Source organism: Ophidiomyces ophidiicola (genome assembly GCF_022830035.1).
Source record: "Ophidiomyces ophidiicola strain CBS 122913 chromosome Unknown scaffold_1, whole genome shotgun sequence".
Taxonomy (NCBI): domain Eukaryota; kingdom Fungi; phylum Ascomycota; class Eurotiomycetes; order Onygenales; family Onygenaceae; genus Ophidiomyces; species Ophidiomyces ophidiicola.
Genome location: NW_026054641.1, coordinates 1271771 through 1292035, shown reverse-complemented (window position 1 = coordinate 1292035; position 20265 = coordinate 1271771). Strand labels below are relative to the sequence as shown.

General features: G+C 46.9%; 7 protein-coding genes across 7 annotated transcripts; 2 read left to right on the top strand and 5 right to left on the bottom strand.

Moving 5' to 3' along the window:
• Positions 1-359: 359 nt before the first annotated feature.
• On the top strand, positions 360-1897 carry gsk3 (glycogen synthase kinase 3; the record flags this gene model as incomplete). The annotated part of the gene is made up of 7 exons (XM_049249550.1): positions 360-384; positions 468-640; positions 696-779; positions 847-1195; positions 1251-1444; positions 1500-1704; positions 1764-1897. 7 exons carry the CDS (start codon positions 360-362, stop codon positions 1895-1897), a joined length of 1164 nt encoding a protein of 387 aa, XP_049111744.1.
• A 2437-nt stretch (positions 1898-4334) lies between these two features.
• On the top strand, positions 4335-7341 carry cbc1 (Nuclear cap-binding protein subunit 1; the record flags this gene model as incomplete). Its single annotated transcript, XM_049249549.1, has 7 exons — positions 4335-4521; positions 4596-4690; positions 4778-4884; positions 4947-5214; positions 5274-6166; positions 6221-6402; positions 6458-7341. 7 exons carry the CDS (start codon positions 4335-4337, stop codon positions 7339-7341), a joined length of 2616 nt encoding a protein of 871 aa, XP_049111743.1.
• A 688-nt stretch (positions 7342-8029) lies between these two features.
• Positions 8030-9142, bottom strand: ERG3_2 (c-5 sterol desaturase; the record flags this gene model as incomplete). The annotated part of the gene is made up of 2 exons (XM_049249548.1): positions 8030-8819; positions 8880-9142. 2 exons carry the CDS (start codon positions 9140-9142, stop codon positions 8030-8032), a joined length of 1053 nt encoding a protein of 350 aa, XP_049111742.1.
• A 453-nt stretch (positions 9143-9595) lies between these two features.
• Positions 9596-10762, bottom strand: LOZ57_000445 (uncharacterized protein; the record flags this gene model as incomplete). The annotated part of the gene is made up of 2 exons (XM_049249547.1): positions 9596-10529; positions 10587-10762. The coding sequence occupies 2 exons, from the start codon at positions 10760-10762 to the stop codon at positions 9596-9598; spliced, it is 1110 nt and encodes a 369-aa protein (XP_049111741.1).
• Positions 10763-13205: 2443 nt separating this feature from the next.
• Positions 13206-14324, bottom strand: LOZ57_000444 (uncharacterized protein; the record flags this gene model as incomplete). The annotated part of the gene is made up of 2 exons (XM_049249546.1): positions 13206-13312; positions 13367-14324. 2 exons carry the CDS (start codon positions 14322-14324, stop codon positions 13206-13208), a joined length of 1065 nt encoding a protein of 354 aa, XP_049111740.1.
• A 1287-nt stretch (positions 14325-15611) lies between these two features.
• Positions 15612-18105, bottom strand: HGT3 (Ribulose bisphosphate carboxylase large chain; the record flags this gene model as incomplete). The annotated part of the gene is made up of 6 exons (XM_049249545.1): positions 15612-15979; positions 16038-16753; positions 16818-17300; positions 17358-17435; positions 17501-18016; positions 18071-18105. 6 exons carry the CDS (start codon positions 18103-18105, stop codon positions 15612-15614), a joined length of 2196 nt encoding a protein of 731 aa, XP_049111739.1.
• Positions 18106-18802: 697 nt separating this feature from the next.
• LOZ57_000442 (uncharacterized protein) lies at positions 18803-20212 on the bottom strand (the record flags this gene model as incomplete). The annotated part of the gene is made up of 4 exons (XM_049249544.1): positions 18803-19661; positions 19717-19868; positions 19930-19936; positions 20007-20212. The coding sequence occupies 4 exons, from the start codon at positions 20210-20212 to the stop codon at positions 18803-18805; spliced, it is 1224 nt and encodes a 407-aa protein (XP_049111738.1).
• Positions 20213-20265: the final 53 nt, after the last annotated feature.

Here is a 20265-nt window from a genome sequence, read left to right as displayed (position 1 = left end):
TCCCTCACCCGCTGCCTGCTTTCGTCTGAGCCTGCAGTGACTGTGTGCCCCATTCACGTTGCCGTCTCAGCATTCACTTGTGTTGTTGCCAGCCATTCACTTTCGTCGCAACTCTCCTCACCTCACTTTCCGACATAAAACCCGCCTGCTGCCCTCTTTTTTCCTTCTTCCCACCATCCTTGCGACGCTATTTTTTTTCTTTTTCTCCTGCTCCACCACCATTGTCTTCGCTTCCCGGATCGTCAACCCAGCACCCGCTTTTCCCACTGCCTCGCCTCGCCTCGCTTCGCAATTGAACCCGCCGAACCAACCGACCCATTGGCGTTCCGCGTGTGATGCTACAGAATAATCGACCCAACATGTTCTCCAGCCTGCGCATGGGGGGTAGGTCGTTTCCGTGTTCCTGGCCCTGACTCTGATCCTGCTCGCCGAACCACTGCTGACCCTTTCTCTTGCTGCCACTACAGAGGTCATTCGCGAGAAAGTCCAAGATGGAGTGACCGGCGAAACTCGAGAGATGCAGTATACTCAGTGCAAGATCGTCGGCAATGGCTCCTTCGGCGTCGTTTTCCAGACCAAGCTCTCTCCCGGCGGGGAAGATGCTGCTATCAAACGTGTTCTTCAAGACAAGCGTTTCAAGGTTGGCCGACAAGTCCTCCCATCTGGAGAAAGTGTTAGTGTTTAACAGCTATTAGAACCGTGAGCTACAGATTATGCGTATCGTCCGTCACCCAAATATCGTCGAGCTCAAGGCTTTCTACTACTCCAACGGCGAGAGGGTACGTGCATAGGTCTTTTCTGGGTTTGACAATAGCGTGTTCACTGACGAATGTTGCCTGACTTTAGAAAGATGAAGTTTACTTGAATTTGGTCCTCGAATTCGTACCCGAGACCGTTTACCGTGCCTCTCGATACTTTAACAAAATGAAGTCCACCATGCCCATGCTCGAAGTCAAGCTTTACACGTACCAGCTTTTCCGTGCGTTGGCCTACATTCACTCTCAGGGCATCTGCCACCGTGATATCAAGCCCCAGAATCTTTTGCTTGATCCTAGCACTGGTATTCTCAAGCTCTGCGATTTTGGCAGTGCTAAGATTCTCGTTGAGAATGAGCCCAATGTTTCGTACATTTGCTCTCGTTACTATCGTGCTCCCGAACTAATCTTCGGAGCTACTAACTACACTACTAAAATTGGTATGGCACTTGGTTTTTCTTTTTTCCGAAGCTCTAGCTGCTAACCAGATACTAGATGTGTGGTCCACTGGATGTGTAATGGCTGAGCTGATGCTCGGTCAGCCACTCTTCCCTGGCGAGTCTGGTATTGACCAGCTTGTCGAAATCATCAAAGTCCTTGGTACCCCAACTCGTGAGCAGATCAAGACCATGAACCCGAACTACATGGAGCATAAATTCCCTCAGATTAAGCCTCACCCGTTCAACAAGGTATGAAACTTCACAGTAAAATTTCTCTGTTTGATGACTAATGAATCAATTCCAGGTGTTCCGCAAAGCGTCGCACGAAGCAATCGACTTGATCACCGCTCTTCTTGAATATACCCCTACTCAGCGTCTTTCCGCCATCGAGGCTATGTGCCACCCATTTTTCGATGAACTCAGAGATCCAAACACTCGTCTTCCCGATTCGCGCCACCCAAATGCTCCAAGCCGTGATATGCCCAAGCTGTTCAATTTCACTCATCATGGTAAATTCACGTACCCTTCCACCCACAACCTCGTACTTCTCACTGACTCCCATCTTTAGAGCTATCCATTTCCCCCGCCATGAATCACAAACTCGTTCCCTCCCATGCTAGAGCCGACCTCCTTGCTCGTGGCATCGATATTGATAACTTTACCCCACTTAGAAAGGAGGAGATGATGGCACGTCTGGACTGAGTGGCGCCACTTCTATGGGCTTAATATTTGTTTGCTGGAAGCAACAAACACAACGTCTCGAAACCTTCTTCTCCCTCCCTGATATGACTTGCAAGTTTTCAAGCTTACGCATTCGACGGTTCTCTCCCCGAAAGTTTTTTCGCCAACTAGATTATTCCCCTGGATGAGAACCTCGAACCCAGTCCGTCATAATCCTGCCTTTAAGATAATGATGGAGCCATGTGCCGACGAATCAATGATTTCTTTTTCCTGATCATGAGCTGGTGAACGTGATACCATGGAGTTACGGGACTGGTTGGTGGGGTCCTAAGATCAAATTTCCGGAAATTGCGAATGGATTGGGACATTTTATGCCTACTCGATCTCATTTTGTTTTTTTTTTCTTTACTTTTTATTGATGCAGGTATCTGATGAAACTGATGGGAAACGAAAAGTGTACCCGAAACTCGAGGATTGATGAGATGGCTTTGCACAAAATGATTGGACCGTGGTGTCAAGCAAAGCGAAACAGAGCTGGTCTGGGGATGATAGGCGTTTATCTTTTCATTGATATTCGCACTTGGCAGCGGCATCCATATTTGCGGTCTTATCATTGAATTCAGATACCTCTATTCCTGTTTTGTTTTATACAGCGTTCTGAAATGCCCCTGCTCCCTCAGTTCTGCCGTATCCTGCATTCTTCCATATTTCCCCTCTGGCCACCCCTCTTGCATTCCAGTGACTCGAAGTGAACTTCCGTGTTCCTTTAAACAATACTTTTTACTATGTCACTAGCTTCCATTCCTCGAGTTATGTTTTACTATGCGAGAATTTGCAGCGAGGCGTATGATCATGGCCTGGTCTTTTTTTTTCTTTTTGTCCATCAGGAGTTTTTACCTTTTTTTTCTCACCCTGAATTACCCATGCTACATACTTTACACGCCCACTTTAGGCTTATTTCGCTTCGTTATAAGTCGGAAACGTGGCTTTAAATTCCGGATATGTGCTGCTTTCGTATGCATTGTAGACGGTAAACCTCCAATTGCAGAGCTATGAAAGTCCCGGACTAAAGCTATAAATTATTGCTTGTTGTATAAATACACAGATAAGAAGTAGTTGCCCTGAAAATATACTCTAAGTTAGCACGAGTGCACAAACACGGAGCAGTACTGAGGCAATAGCCCTCTTCCCACCCAATAGGTATCTATCTAAACAATAAATATAGGCTTGAAAGATTCCTTGAATTTATAATTCGAAAGAAGGCTGGAACGCTGTCATAGGCAGGCGAATTCGTATCAAGAAGCACCTGCCATCTGATCTTGGGCGCAACGGCCTCCTGAGCGGCTGTTATTGTAGCTGTTAAGTATCATTTCCATCGCTCTTTCCAAACAGAAGGAGTCGTAGAAACAGCATAAATAGGACCTGACAACCTCCTATTCCTCTCTCTCTTGTTCTCTCCACCATATCTTGGTGAACTTTACCTTCAAAGCACACCCAAAAAGACATCTTGACAACTTGCCAATAAAATCGGAGAGAATAAAATAATCACTTTTTCCTTTTAGAGTCAGAGCGATAAGCAACTTCTCTCGATCTAAAACAACCACAATAGGGGCTGTTTTTTGATCAAGGTAGCGTTGGCTCAAGAAGAATCTCATCATTCTCTAGGAAATGGCCCCCGGAAACCCACTCTTCATCACAAATAAACCCCCAGATGGAACATGGGAAAACGTCTCAGGTACGTGTACTCGTACTTCTTGCCTATGATGAAACAAGACACATATCTGAGGGAAGAAAACCCCTTTGAAGATAACATATGACTACTCTGAGGCGAGGCATGGGATATATCCCTTGTGTTAGCACTGGGAGTCCTTAAGAGGGTTGTGGGTTTGTGGGTTTGTGGGTTTGCTGGATGCAGAGAGGCTAACCTCTCTGCAGTGACAATAGGTTGATGCTGAACGCACTGGAGAAAGAATAGACGGCAAATGGGGGAGGCATGAAAGAATAGGGTAGGGTATGTGTATGGGCTTACCTGAAGATGAAGTTGTTGTGGGGAATAACCAGGAATGAACAGGCTTTTTATAATCATGATACGGAGTACTGTTGACTCATCCACATAAGACGTCATACACTCTTCTGAATATGTTAACTATGTACTCCGTACTCCGTAAGGTGTACTCTGTAACCTCTCTATATATTTACAAGGTGTTATCAAGATTATGTAGCATCCACACCTACCTTACGACGCCTGATAAGATAATAAATATACCTCCATAGTATAAAGATAAAAGAAGACGGCCTGTATAGTAAGCCGAACAGACAGTTCTTCAGCCGACGGAGAGATGACGATGCCAAGCGATACTAAATACGGAACATTTCGGCCCGTCAATTAATCACGTGAAATATCAGGAGCCGGAAAATTGAAAATGCGACAATACTTGGCATAGGTTAGACCACTGATATGATTGGCCGCAGTTCTTTCCAGTGCTTTGCGCAACGAAGCCGCAACTGTTTTACGTGGAGTCGCGATTTACAGGCTTCAGAGCTACTACTCTTTGCCATTGCCATCATTCTTGAATTGAAGCCGATGGTTGAACACGAGCAGCGTCGAGGAGGAGGCGGTTTCAACCGCAAAAGGCGGCACAGAGGTGTGTACAACGGACCAGAAGCTCTCGCGGACTAGTAAACAGACGTGATAGCTAACACCTTTGGGCTGGAGCAGAGGATGAAGGAGGCGAGCGCCATCGGTCACGTAGAAGATATGATGAGCCATTGTCGTCTTCTGTTCGAAGACAGCTGCTGACAATTGGAGAATCGGTATGTCTTCTAGCTCTTTATGAGCTTGCAAGAGGGTTTCAGATCTTTGCTGACTGTGTCTTTGGGGAATTTTCGGATGGTTCTTAGCCTGTACGAAAAGTTCAAGAGGATATCGCTCGCGTTGTGAAAGCTATTTGTGACAACTATGAGGATGAAGAGGTGAAAGCGGATTTTCAGGATTTGGTTCTCCAATTGTAAGGGCTCCTGAGACGTGAATTGGAAAAGATAGCATACAGCTGACACTACCTATCGACAGGATCGTCGAGCAGCCGTTTAAAATACCATTTGTTGCCGCAGTTATCCTTCTAGTCAATGTTGAGAAGCCCGAGCTCCCTGGCCTCGTATTAGGCAAGGCCGGAGAAATGGTTCAGTCGTATATCACTGCGGGCGAGTGGCGCGAAGTGAAGCTCATGCTGCGCTTCTTTGGCTGCCTTCAAGGTATCCTGGAAGGGGATGGTGTGTTTCCAATACTTGAAGAACTCTTTTCACGCGCCGTCGACTTGCAGACATCGGCTTCTGAGGACGTATGTGTTTGATAGTCATCGCTGCTAAAAAGAAAACTCGCTGACGTATTTTTTGGCAGTCTCTTGGCCTTGAGCTTGTCAAAATCATTCTTTACACGATACCCTACGTGATGGCGTCTTCTGCCTCAGGATTCGAGTCTCATGCGTCTGTTTTGCTAGAGAAAACAGAAATTATTGCATCGATTCCGCATATTCTAGAGACGCTTGTCGACCCATTCCCCTCGGAAGAAAATCAAGAAGTTGAGAGACTAAGCTCATTGGCCCTTGTCCAGAAACAGTTGCAAGGAGAGGCCCAAAATTCTTGGGAGCTAGCTTGTATGCCTCGACCATGGAGAACGCCGCCCAAGGAGGCCGCCGAGGATGCGCCAGCGGCAGTTGAAACCAAGCATGCCTTCCCAGCACTTACGGTCCCAAGCCCAGTGAGAAATGGCCCACGGGCTATCTTTCCGGAGATTTACCTCTCGGTTTACACGGGTCAAAATATTGAAACTGTCCCTCCAATTACCAACATAGCTTCTACGTTGCTTCGTGATGTTTTGGTTGACACCATTAATATCCTAGATTACAATCGCATTGCAGCTGCTAAGTTTCTTATTGATGTCGACTGCTATTTCGCTCCAGACACCTTCATCAAACGGGCCACTCCCTTCGACAAGTTACGTGATCTTCCCGCAGAAAGCACGACCTGGAAGCCGGAAGATGTCGCCCTCGATGCTGTATTTTCGCAACTGTTACAGCTGCCAAATTCTGAGCACAAGCTAGTTTTTTACCACTCTCTCTTGACCGAAGCCTGCAAACTTGCGCCAGCAGCAATCGCACCAAGTTTAGGTCGTGCAATTCGATTCCTTTATCGTAACTCGGATAAGCTAGACTTAGCATTGACATATCGATTCCTCGACTGGTTCGCCCACCATCTAAGCAATTTTGGATTTACGTGGAAATGGACTGAATGGTAAGATTCGCCTACTACAAATGCTCCGCCGCCCATTTATACTAATTTTTAAAGGGTGGATGACGTTGAATTACCCTCCGTGCACCCTAAGAAGGCGTTCATTATCGGTGCACTGGATAAAGAGATTCGCTTAAGTTTCGCTCAAAGAATCAAGGGAACACTTCCCGAGCCATATCAACTCCTGATCTCCGAGAACAAAGAGAAGGACACTCCTGATTTCAAGTATGCACAAGAGAGTATGTTTGAATTCCGCTATCAGTCCGTAATGGGGCGTTGCTAATGCCATTACAGCTACTCCCTATGCGGAAGAAGGGCGGGAAATTCTACAACTTCTCCGAAAAAGAGCATCAGATGAAGAAATTGCACCTTTGATTGCTGCCATTGAAGAAAAGGCAAAGGCGCATGGCGTCGAGGACCCACTCATCCCCTCAACGGACGCCTATGTTACGTCCATCTGTTGCGTTGGCTCAAAATCACTTTCCCATTTCCTTTCTTGCATTGAGCGATGCAAAGAAAGGCTTCTCGCGATTGGACCGAGGTCCGCAAATGCCCGACGACAAATCATTACCTCCGTGATGGACTACTGGGTTGACCAGCCTGGAACTGCAGTAAACATTATTGACAAACTTCTTAACTACACAATACTCAGCCCCATCTCGGTCATCGAATGGGCACTTCTTGACAATCTCTCCGCAGGTGGCATCCTCGCAAAACCTCATATCTATGAAATGGTGTCTGCAACCATGGGGAAAGTTACAAACCGCATTCGACAGATCGTTGCCGCCCGTGTCCAACCGACACTCTTTGAGCCACAGCTCAGCGTCATTCAAGACACACTAACGAGAGAAAAAGGAGATATGGAGGCAATGTTTAAACTTATTGAAGACTCCATAGCTCCCATTGCGAATGGATCTAACGACGTGATGATGGAGCGTGCGGATGATAGTGCTTTGGCACCGGAGAATGCGCTCATTTGCGAATGGGGCAAGAGATGGTTACGGGTGTTTAGACGGAAAGCTTCCGTGGAAGAGTCGTTTATTACGGAGGCTATGCTCGCTGCAGTACCTGTTGGGACGATGCCACCACCCCAGCCCCAGGCCCAGCCGCAGCCCATGCAAAGCCCTCTAGAAAACGCTGAAGCCCATCTGCAGGAAGACTTGATCGATATGGAGTAACCCGAAATTTTGAGTTATAATCCAGGTTGTGAATTGTACAAATTTAAAGTGTGATAACAGCTGAATGATGAGTCCGTCAGGATGTGACTTTGGGTTTTCATTCGTATGTGTTGGGCTGCTGGTCTAGCTCATATTGCTATCTGCTGTGAATGTAGCATACATGTGTATGTACTCTATAATAATCGTTTACGTTAACAGGATTAGAAGAATTTGTACACTGGAGTTATCACGGTATCATGACAGCACCATACCTGACAGGGGGCTGGATCTTAGAGCTAGGGGATTTAGCTCAAGATATGCAACAACGACAAAATTTTCATAAGCTTTCAACTATTATTATAAGAATTAGTATATACGTCACGAGGAAATAATAAAGCATGGTAGTACAAATCGCCAAAAGCGAGATCGAAAGGCAAGGTTCACTTGGTACAAGAATTTAGGGCTTGGAACCTATAAGAAGACTCAAGGGGCAATGAGGTGACTGATCAAGGGCATAGATAAGCTCGGAGTAGGAAATATCTTGCGAAGCAGAAAGGAATACTATAAAAATGGCACTCAGTGTCGATATCGAAAAAAGTAAGGTCTTGGGGCAATCATATCTCGTTTCATTTGCCTGGTCAATTGGCCGGTCCGTGGGTTGGTCGTGTTAACCCGGGAAATGAATATTAATTTCATCTGACCAGCAGATTTAAATGTTCTTTTTCTTATCCTCGTCGTGCAAATACTGACGATCATCGTCACCTTCGACTTCTTTCACGAGAGCTTCCATCTCCTCGACTTGACGGTTCCATTCGGATTTGTCCATCTTAGTTTCACGGCGGAATAATTCATCGTTTGGTTTGCGGTAACTATTGCCGAGTCTGTCCCATAGGGTCGTAAATTGTCCATAGTTATAGTTAAAGTATAGATGATGCATTGTGTGGCACGCTGCACCGTTAATGACAGGATTGTTGGTTGCATACTCGCCATCGTGAATGAGGATGGTCCAGATGTTGATTGCCATGAAGAGGAGCACATAAGCGAATTTCTGGAGCGGAAAAATAAAAGGAAAGATGTGATATGGCAAACTTTGCGCCCAGCCATCAACAGGGTGGAATGCATGGGATGCAAATGGCGTTGGCATGATCCACTTATGGTGCGGTTTGTGCAAGCGTTTATAGATCAACGGGTGATGCAGGCCGCGGTGGATCCAGTAGATTAAGAAGTCGGTAAACATAAAGAAAAAGGGGAATTGAATAACGTTGTAGAGTTTAAACGGCGCCTCATCAAAAGTGTCGTACATTTTTCCAAAGCCTCGGACCTCTGCAAGAAAAAAAGGTACTGTCAGGATCGCCATTATCGGCAGAGCGCCCATAGTCTGCGCAATCTCAAGGCGCATCTGATTTTTGAGGTATTTCGGGTGGTTGACGGTCGTTTTATCAAAAACTAAGAGATACGAAAGGCTGGCAAAGACGAAGTACAAAACGACACCAAAGATCCTATTACATGACAGTATTAGTAAACAATGACCAAAACAGAGAGGTGGCAGCATTCCGTACCAAGTGATGATGAACAGCGAAAAGGCTTGCCTGTATGGATCATCACGGGTTAAAGAGCTCATATATGCATACTTAGAGGGTTCGAGATTCAAATATTGTGAGGCGGGGTGGTATATGAACCCGTTACCCTCTGTTGTAACGGTTTTGTTTAAGCCATCGACAATTTGGGTGGAAACCAAAGGGGCCGAATCCAATCCCGGCAATGCAAGAGCGTATAAGTAATCAAAGGCAAGCGAATCAAATACTTCAAGAACGACGTCCATGACGGGAGAACTTGGTCTTCGCGTCCTCCAATCAAAGGGGTATCATCGAGCGCGGATTGCGGCCACGAAGTAGCGAGTAGCTAGGAGGTCTAGCCAGCGGAAGGAATGAACAGATGATGGCTGGAGGGATAGTGTAAACGAATGTGGTGTCGCGGGCGAGCTGCTAGGAGGTGCGTGTTGTCTTTATGCGATCTTTTTTTTTCGACGCAAAACGATCTGATAAGCCAGTTGACGCCCCGGCGCTAAGGGCCCCGCTTTAGGGTTAGTGTCGAGCCCCTGGCGAGGGCAGCCGAGACTGGCAAGGCGTTTGCCGATAACTCCGAGCAGAAAGACGTTGAGTGAGGCTCGGCATTATTGTCACTGTAGACAGCACCTCTATAATGGCCTAGTATTAAGCGAGTTTCCCTGTCTAATTAAGAAGAAAAAGCTAATTACGTACAGAGAAAAGAACTTTCAGCCAGTAATCAACGGCACTTTGCCTGTCCCCATGGTTACCTTGAATCTCCATTCCATGCCTTCAAAACGCTCTCTAGGAGTGAACCTTATCATGAATGCCTCCCGCGGTGGTGGGATGGAAGCTGTTATTGATTTGGGGTTTATTGTCGGTGGTTCCCAGCTGCCTGCCACGGGTTGAATGTCAAACCTCAGCATTAGCATTGCCACTGTTGCTACGACTACGCCACTCGCGAAGTGACGTCCAGGGCATATATTGGGGGACGTTCCGAATGCCATGAAGCCTGGCGCTTTGTGGCGATTCTCTTTAACGCCGCCATTGCTAGAGACAAACCGCCTTGGGTTGAAGCTCTCAGCATCGGGTCCCCACGTTAAAATTTCACGGCTCATGAAATAGGCTGGCATCTGGACAATGGAGCCTTTCCTCAAAAAATATTGACTGTCCACCTCGATATCCTCTCTTACGATTCGGGTGGGCGCCGCACAGGACCTGAGACGAAGAACCTCCTGGAATGTGGAAACTAGGAGGCTGCACTTGTTTCTTATATCCGCAAGATCAATCGTATGTACTGTTATTCCATCTTCTTGACGTTGCGACTTTATTGCAACTTCTGTAATCTCTGCTCTCAGCTCAGCCAGCAGCTCAGGACGTGAATATATATCAAAGATTGTCCAAAACGTGGATGGAACAGTATTAGACAAAATACCGATACTCGAAGCAGTTTCGTTTCGGGCAATATTCTCTATGGTTGCACCTGCGTCATTCTGTATCTTCCAACGTGCAAAGGCGAAATCCGAAGAGATCAAATGGCCGCCAATTTCGAAATACTTTATGAAATTTCTCGCAATCTTATCCCGCGCTTTGCGTGGCACAGACGCGGTAACTTGTGGAAAAGGGCTGAACAGCAACCTGCTTAAGTTCGACTCATACTCCCTGTAAACCATTATCGGTTATTAAATGCAGTGCGAGGGGAGCGTGGTCACCACATACCAGAACGCGTCTTGTACCTCCACTGATTTGAATGGGTTCAACTCTCCCCAGATGGATTCGGTGCTAGCTGCAATTGCTACCTGTCGACACCACCCATGAAGATCAATTGGAATGTTGCTAGATGTTGTAATATTATCTATAGCAATCTTGAGGTGCCTTAGCATTGAGTCGTTCATCTTATCCACTCCAGGTCCGATCAAGCACGAATGCATTGAACGAGAAAGAGCTCCTTGGAGGCCACGGCCATGGACGTCAGTCTCCTGAAGAAGCTTAAGCCCGTCGCCATTTATTCCCGTCATACGATGGGTAAGGCCTCGCAAAACGGGATCAAAGGAAATAATCTTTGATAAACGCTGAACCTTTGAAACCAAGCTGGCGGACTTTATAACATATAGCTTCTTATGCAATATGTCTAAGGTAAATGCTGGCAGGGCTTCATTGCTATTTTATCAGTCGGTCAGCCCCAAGTTCACTTTTCTCTTCAACAGACAGGCCAATCCACGCTCCGACTTGGGGGTTTACCTCAGCCTTGTATAGTAAAACAAGCCAAAACGGAATAGACCAACAATATGGCCGATGGCTGGAAGACGTGATGGCACTGATGGTGGCTCTCGAGAATTCGACTTCGATATATAGCGTGTGAGTGCGTGACACGCCACACCAACAACCAAGACAATGAGCAGACTGAGAAAGTCCATTAAGCCCAATTAAAGACAATGGCCCAAATAGCAGTGGCCAGCTCAATTGAGCTCTCAATTTCGAAATTCAGAAACGTTCATTCAAAACCCACTATTATTGATTCCCACATCAAACCTGGCAGGGATATTCGAGTGTTTACAAGATTCCTGCTCTTAACCGTTGGTTTATGAGATCAATACGGTTTCCTGTAGTTAACTAAGCCTCGCTTTCATTGACTGCTGGAGTTTTACGAGGTGGAATTCTGCCGCCCTTTATGCCTGCAGATCGCGTAGTATTAACTTCGTGACGCACCTTGCTTTTATTTCACTAGTTATTACTCCGTAGTTTGGCTCCTCCGTATAGGCAATATATATAATTATTGGGCTCAAAAATTGAGCTTCGCTTGAATTAGCTACCTGCATAATTAGCAGATCATTTGGAATTTCAATTTGGCCTGTGTAGCTGTGCACCTTTAATGGTCATGCGTGCGGACCTATAGATTCACTGACAGAACCCAACGCCTGATGTGGTTCATGTAGGGGGAGCAGCAACATGTCGAGCCTACCTCGCTGCATAACCACAACAGAAAACAATTAAATCACTCAGGTTTGTTGCAATATGCGAATGGAGGACACTGAAGTGATCCACTGAGAGAGTGTCAGCTTGCTGAAGATCTATCAAAGATAGCATGCAATAAAATAAAACCAACAGCTGCAGGGGCGTATTTCCAAATTCAAGACATGAGCTCTCACTCTTATTTATTATCTATTGTCGTTCCCATTTCTTTTCAAGGCTGTTCTCCAGGTCAACTGTTCTCACTTGAACAACCTAATTACTTATAGTGATAACTAAATCAGGGCCTGCTAACATAATTTGCAATATTGCTATTGACGGCTAAGAGTATCTTAATATATCCATTTAAAAGTCAGCAGGTTATAAGTATTGAACACCTCAAGTATATATATATCTAAATCAAATTCTCGGCTTACCTGGTCCTACTGTTCTTACCGTCGAAACAGAAATATACCAAATAAATTGCTAGCTGGATGCCATATGCTACACAAACGTCTCACAATGTTTAGCTCTTATCTCCCTTTGGATGCTGGTTCAAATATACTTGCAAGCATCATATTGTGATAGAAGTTCATCATGCTTTTTGGATAGACCACTGATGCAAAAGAAATCTTGCAATGTTATTACTACCGGAACTGGAATATGGCACATCACGATGGTGCAAGCTCGTAAATTATTATTTTAATTTGGCATAATGATATAGAAATACAAGGTCTACATACGGAGTAGTGACGTAGAAAATTGAAGGTGCAAGTTCAAACAGTCAAAATAAAAGTCTCTGCAGCGGGGCGGCGCTTAGCGGGGAAATGGCTACCTGAAGCCTAAATGAAGCCAACAAGGGGTCTCTGAAACCAAATAATGCCATAGCGGAATTCCGGATCTTTTCACTACCATCGGGTTACCGATTTTCCAAGCTGTTACTCCGTACGTAGTTAACCCTTACCATCATATCGTAGTTTCAACGTTGGCTTCAGTAACTACTATGTATTTTGACTATTATGTAGTATAATATGTAGTAAGAGCTTTTTAAGTCACTAACTAACTAACTCTCTCTCCTACAGTAGAAGCCTACACATTTTTCTACTATCCTACTAGCTAGGCTAGTAGGCGACCCCCTACAATTCCTACTAGCTAGGCTAGTAGGCGATTCTCTACAATTCTTACTAGCTAGGCTAGTAGGTGATTTCTACTATCCTACTAGCTAGGTTAGCAGGCGATTCTCTACAATTCTCACTAGCCAGGCTAGCAGGCGATTTCTATAATTCTGTTATCACAGGCGCCATTCTCAAAGGCGGCAGGTGAATATAGCTAGGATAGGATTGACATGGCTCACGGATCTGGAAACCAAAATCTGTTTAGCTCTGCAAATCAGAACACGGGCGGGCAAATCTCACCGTATTTAGTAGTTCTACACAATGGTTTTTCCATTTCGTCAATAGCATGCTTGTAATCAAGGGAATCAGGGGCGTTCTCTGCTGTCGTCATTAGTCCTACTTAAAAGTCAGGTATATAGAGATATCGTAACTGACCGCCACACCTGAGTTTGGAGTATATCTGGCTACATTTATACCACATTACATAATGTATCAACGTGTCCCAAATTCGAACCACACTATCTTTCAAACAGTGAACAAGACGTTGGTTCCAGGAAAATGAAGTTGACAAGGTCTCTTGGAGATCAATTTGCAATGAAGCAAGAGAATCGTAATGTAAATGCCAGCATTTTTGAATAATCGGGCCTAGCAATAGGTCATCAATTGCGGGGAAAGTGAGCTCGCATAATTCCTCGACGGTATATGGCCCATCCCAGTCGCTGGGAATATCTTTATAAAGGAAAAAAAAGACCCATCCAATGGCATACTGATCACTTTTATGATCTCGCGTCTCAAAGGCAAATGGGACATACGGAGGGGATCCGCACTGCGACTCGCCTCCTATAGGTACAGCTTCCCCGAAATCACTCAATTTGATGTTGCTATGACAGTCAAGAAGCAAATTTCTTGGGGCAAGATCACCCTGGGAGTAGCCCAAAGATTCTAGCCACACTGAAGCAGAAATGATTTGTGATGCCCATCGCAGCCTGAGCTCGTCGCTGGCGTGCCACTCTTCAAAATGTAAATCACGGTAGCGTATGACACGGTCTTCAAGCGTGGACTGCATTCGAGGAAGAAATATTCCCTCAGAAACAATCATCAGCGCAGGGATGATATTTTGGTGTGGGCGATTTTTAAGGAGCTGGAATATCTTTTTCTCCACAGCCATAGATTCCTGCGAGACATATTCCTTGATCTGGGCGGACTTTACCGCTTTTTCAGGAAGATCACCTTTGTAACCCCAGCGAATAGGGCATTTAAAGACAATGGATCCCGGAAACGCGAGAACAAAGGCTTCGCCACCGTGGTCGAGGATGTTGGTAAGTCGTAGAGAGGGGAAGGGTGAGAGAAAGAATGTTCTAGGGGGCGAAGCAGCTCTATTTTCGGCGTTCATGGTCCAAGGTGGTCAGGGGAAGCTGGTAAGTGCTCAATTATACATCTATGCTTCAGAGACACTCATTCGAAGAAGAGACAAGTTCATGGCGAGGTGTTGTAAATTCATAGTCGCGTTTCACACTTTACAGAAAGTTGGTTAGTAACTATTCAGTAACTATGGGGCGCGTAGCGCGAAGGGAATACCTAACTAAGACAGGATAATTGTTTCTCCATCCAATGGTTCTAGGTAGTTACATAAGTGACCTACCTACACAAAATGCATCTAATTTACATACCTGACATTGATAAGTTGTTAAGTCTCAAGCTGTAACATGTTTTAGAAGAGGTCAAGATCCCTTACGCTGGCTTTCATCATATGCTTCTTTAAGATCTAATAGAAGTTCAGAAAAAGAATATACAAGGTTATAATAGACTGAAGTATTCAAATCTATGATTAACCCAGCAATATCCTTATATAACTAGCCTCTACTTTTCTCACTTGAAGTGTTTTCTAGCTCTCAGCAGTCAATAAACTTAATCTTTTTCATTCAGAGAAGAGTGCTTCTCTGTTCATAATATATCTTTCAGAATAGTGGGCCTTGAGCCCATAGTCTTCATCCTCGGGAGTCTGGTGGTGGTTTCCCCCCAACAAAAGATCATGTCAGAAAGACTTCTAAAGACGTTTATTGAGTGCACCACACACCCTCCACGTTCATAAATTGAAGAGAAGAGGTAGAAAATAACTTAATTCTCCAAGGCGAAGCGTTCTGTCAGACTGTAGACAGTTGTGAAGTACAAAAGAGACGTGATGAGTGGGAGGGCTGTGTTTATTCACATCAAAGACCAGCACCAAAAGGAACTCATTAAGTTATCTGATAAAAAGTCCACATCTATACCAAATCTCCATCTAGACAATTCAACTAGTTACAAGGAATTGTTATGCTGTACCTAAGCAAATCCCATGAAGAAAGTGATGAAGAAAACAAAGGGTGAGAAGTGAAGAAAAAAAACACATATGATTAAAGAAAAGAAAGCGGCGAACCCTCACTGGGAGTAAGTGGTTGGCGTGTTCCTTAAAAATGCCCCATTTGAAACGCCTATCGTCTTGATGTCAAGAATTATAACATCCTTGATTCGGAGCCAGCCCGAGAAGCAAAAAAGGAGACTTATCAAGCCTCGAAGTCAGGTAGCCACGGCACGGCTCGTAGCCTGGGTAAAAATGTGCTTTCTCGGCTAAATTTCATCCGTATTATACCGCTGTGTGGATGGATCATTTCGAGTGTGGCGAATACTGGGGCAGCGACGCTCAACCCTCTTCATCCTGATCGACTCTTCGATACTCTCCTTGGTTATCGTTTTTCTTGCCCTGCCTTCCACGCCTAATCATATTTGTGATCCATCCGCCAATACCTTCGCCGCGGCTTGCCTCCTCCACGGATTTGCCTGTTGTTCCATTGTTGCCACTTGCGGAGGGAGCGCTAAGGTTAAGCCCAGGAATCGCTGCTTCTGGAGGCCCACGTTGGATGTCAAGAGATGGAACAGGCGATCCAGCACCCATCAGAGCATTGCGTTCAGCTGGAGTTGCTGGAGTTGGCATTTCAGAAGGAGCATCGCCAAAGAGTACGTCCATGTCTTCGAGCCGCACGCCACTAGTTTCTGGATAAAGGAAGTAAACTGCAAGTACCAGTTAGCCGTCGAGCTAAATATACGCTTAAGAATACAGTCAACTCACCAACAACAAAACTTGTAGCGCAGAAGAACGCATGCATTAAATAAAGCCTCCACTGAATGACCTCTTGAAGAACTGGAGTAAGCTCTCCAACCAGCCAGTTGAAGGCCCAATTTGTCGCAGTACTCAGACTCGCACCTTTTGCACGGATGCTAAGGGGCAAGATCTCCGGTGGATAGAGCCAAGGGATAGGGCCCCATGAGGCACCGAATGCAGCGTTATATATCATGACAAAAACAACTGTCATGGTTGGTGTAGTGCCGGGAATATCAAGATAAATCCAGTAGGCAATAAGGGAGAGTGAGAAAATCATGGCGACGGCGCCAGACAATAAAATTGGACGCCTTCCCCAACGGTCAACCAGGTACCAAGGGGGTATAGTTGAGCCAAGGTACGTAATTGCGTTGATACCAGTCATTAGAATAGCATTGCGCCCAACCCAGCCAGCAGACTCAAATACAAGAGGCGCATAGTAGGATATAACGTTGATACCGTTGAGCTGCGCAAACGCTTGAGCTGACATCGCAATGAAGACACGATTACGGTAACGACGAAACATGTCTAGGTAGCTTCGTTCGCCTTCTTGACGCTGTATTAAAACGTCCATTTTGATATCACGATATTCTTGGCGGGCCTTATCGTTGTGGATATCACCCTTGCCATACAGGTTAGCAATGACAACCATTCCCTCTTCGTCATGGTCAACATCCAATAGCCACCTATAAAGACGTTAGTAATTATGTCATTGGCTTTGGCTTGGGAGGGGGGTGGAAGAATACTTACCGGGGCGATTCGCAGATAATAAGGCTGCCAAAACCTAGAAGCGCACCCATGACACATTGGAGAAACAATGGTAGACGCCAAGAGTAATGGTTATTGATAAAACTGCAGAAGTAATCTACCCAAACACTGGCTGCGTAGCCACAGATGTTGCCTGTAAACTCGATGCAAGCAAGCTGGCCACGGTTGTGCGGAGGGGAGATCTCGGACTGATAAACGGGGACAATAGTGGACAAAGCACCGACTCCCAGACCAGCAATAATACGGCCAACCAGCATCATCGGTATTCCCGTAGCAAAGGTCTGGAGAGCTCCGCCGATGAAGAAGACGATGGATCCGTAAAGTATAGTTCTCCTTCGGCCGATGATGTCACCGATTTTACCAACGCAGAGCGATGAAATGAAGGCACCAACTTCGAGAATGGCAACCATTGTTCCGATCTCCGCGCGCGTTGGTTGGTTAAAGTAATCCTTAAAAAATGGTCCTCTAAATAGCAGAACGGTTTAGTTTCATACGCACGGTCAACGAATAGATTCCACGTACGTGATGATTCCGGACATAACGCCTTGATCATATCCAAACAAAAAAACGCCTAATGATACAAAAACACTTGTAAAGTACCTGGTGTAGATATCAAGGTTAGCTTCGCCTGGATCGGGGTCTTAATCTAGCAGATGAAGTCATACAGAAGTGGTTTTCCCACCAGCCCGTGCATTTGGGCTGTCCGTCTGTCTCCTGGCGACATGATGGCAGCAAGGAGGATTTCTACCCGCGAAGGTGTGCGCTGAGGAGGTTCCGGGATGCGTATAGCCTCCTTTGAGATCTCGGCTTTGGCTTTAACCTCGTCTTCTTGCTCCGCGTAACGCACCCGTTTCCGAGAGCTTCGCGAGCGGGCGCCAGATCGATTAGAGCTTCCGTGGTCGAGGCCGGGTTCCAGCTGTATGCGTAAAGGGTCCTGCTCGTTGGCAAGTTGCTCGGCTAAGTCTCCGGTATCCGACCAGACCGAGAAAGCTGATTCCGAAGGAGTCAGGGGAGGAGAGGACGAAGGGGACCTCCGGGCGCCCTGCTTCTCGCGTGAGGAGCCTACTAGCGAGGAGGAGATTTCAGAGGAGGGCCGGGAATGAGGAGAAAGGGACCGGAGGGGAATCGGAGCGGAAGAGCCGGGCGGGAGTGGAGGAGAAATGTTGGCGGTGGTAGCCGGGCTGAGCGACGCAGCCCTACCGAAAGGAGAGGGAGTCGGAGAAAGACAAGATCACAGGTGACTGGGCGGTGGAGAATCCTGGGGGGGCATGGGGGGGGAGCACACGAGAGCAGGCAGAACGGCGACGCATCCCACGGCGATTGGCGACGGGGACCGGGATGGGCTGCAGACGTGTGCCTGGTGGTGCAACGCAGGTGGTGGTTGTTGTGGGTGTTGTTGGGCGTTGGCGGGCGGGCAAGACGCGGGTATGGGGGCGGGCAAACTAGCGTGGGCTGGCCGGGCGGGCGGCGGCGGGTGGGCGCTGGGGGAGAGAGCGCGGATCTGCCGTCAGCGAAGGATCGTGCACACACTGCTGGGGAATCGCTGGTCTCTCGCTGCCCAACACTATTTATCGCTCTCCTTTATTCAACGCCCTGACACGCCCTCGCGAGCCGAGCCCGATTCAAAGCCAGTTTCGTTTGAGATGCAGCTTTACCTAAACGGGACGCCACCGGCCCGTTGGGTGCAGGTGGCTGGCTATCACGGCCTCACGCCAGCGCAGATCGAGCGACAAAATGGTCACGGCATGCACCTATTGGCAGATGTGCGTATGTATATTGGGATTAGTTGGCTAACAGCTACGGAAGTCTATGAATCTCTAGCTGGAAGCGGCTTGGGTATCTAATCAAAGACCCTCTTACGTGGCACCGGATATTGAAACACGCATCAACGGCGGTGTCACCCAAGGTTCTAGAATCTGCAGCATCTCAATAAGCTGCTAAACTATGAACACCTTCCTCGAGCCCTCTCATGTCAGAAGAATGTCATAGCCGTCCTTTTTGATATGGATGGCCTCGGCGGGAAGTCCATACTTCCGCCGCACCAGTTCGAAAATCACAAGCCCTGCACTTGTGCTAGGCACCTGCCGGATGGTATTCCAAAGGAACCCACGAAATAACCACGCCCTCCAACCCTCAGCGCGCTGCGCTCGCTGTCGGCACCGCTCAAACGTCTCTTGATATGCATCAAGCCGGCGTTGCATCAGGTCTCGATTCGACTGCACTCGGCTCAGCCGGCAGTCCAGCTGCTCCAACCGCCTGTAGTACACACTCTGAACTAGTCCGATCGGGTGTAACACAGCCTGTTGTCCGATCGATGCCGTTACTCCTGCCAGCATCAAGAAACATGGCTCAAGTGCATAATGTGGTCGAATCACCGGGATATCACCAGGATGATTTGCGGTGGTTGATAATTTCTCTACCACCATTGGTTGTAGAGAGCCGTAGTAGCGCGTTACAAAGGAATAATACCCCTGGGATTTCACCGTTTCGAATAAGCAAAAGAAGAGTGCCGAGCCGAAACTATCTTTTAGGAAGGATAGACTCCAACCAGAAAATGTTCCTCTCAGTCCGATTTCGCTTAATTTATTTTTCCAGTGGTGCCAAGCACTCCTATGTTTGCCATTAAGCAGTTCATCCGATTTGAAGCGTGCTTGAATAGCATCCAACGGCGCGGCAATGACAGATTGGATAGTACCTGCAGCAAAACCAGCGGTAAATGTGTCAAGAGGGGAGGGTGGTGGATATATGCGCTTATTTGCCATTGATGTCGGTCCATGCAAACTGCTTAGAATCTGAAGGTACGACGTGTATAGAACAGCTCCAACACTTGGGCAATCGCCTATCAGCTCGGGTTCTGGGAAATAAGAACGAGAGTGCATACCTAACGTTTGCAACCAAAGGCGGCAAAACTTGATATGGAATAAATCTCCAGCCATAGATGCGCACTGCATGCGCGAGCAGTCCTGGTGTAGTAGTTTTCCATGACCAGGCTGCACCCTCTGCAAGTCGAGGGTTGATGGCTCGAGCAAGAACCTAGACTGATCAGCCTTGCAAGGCACCGAGCTTGGCTGTAATCTCCAGAAGAGCAGCATACCATGTAGCTACATGAACACATATTAGCAACTCAGTTCCACATCAGTCAACTACTAGCTACGGTGCACATAAACATACTCCACGCGGGTGCGGAAGAAGGCCTTGACTGGAGCGCGGAAATAGAAAGCTACAGCCTGGGCGCTAAGGGCACGTACTCCGGCAGCAGAAGCCGCCGTTGCAGCATTGGTTCGAGGGTTTCGGCGGGCACCTCCATCGGTATTTTCGTCCAAGGGAAAATCTCCTTCGAAAGACAGCTGTGAAGGGTCATCGGTAGGAAAGGACATAGCTTTGCGCCGAAGGGAGAGACGGGTGCTCCATCAGCAACGAAACGTAGGAG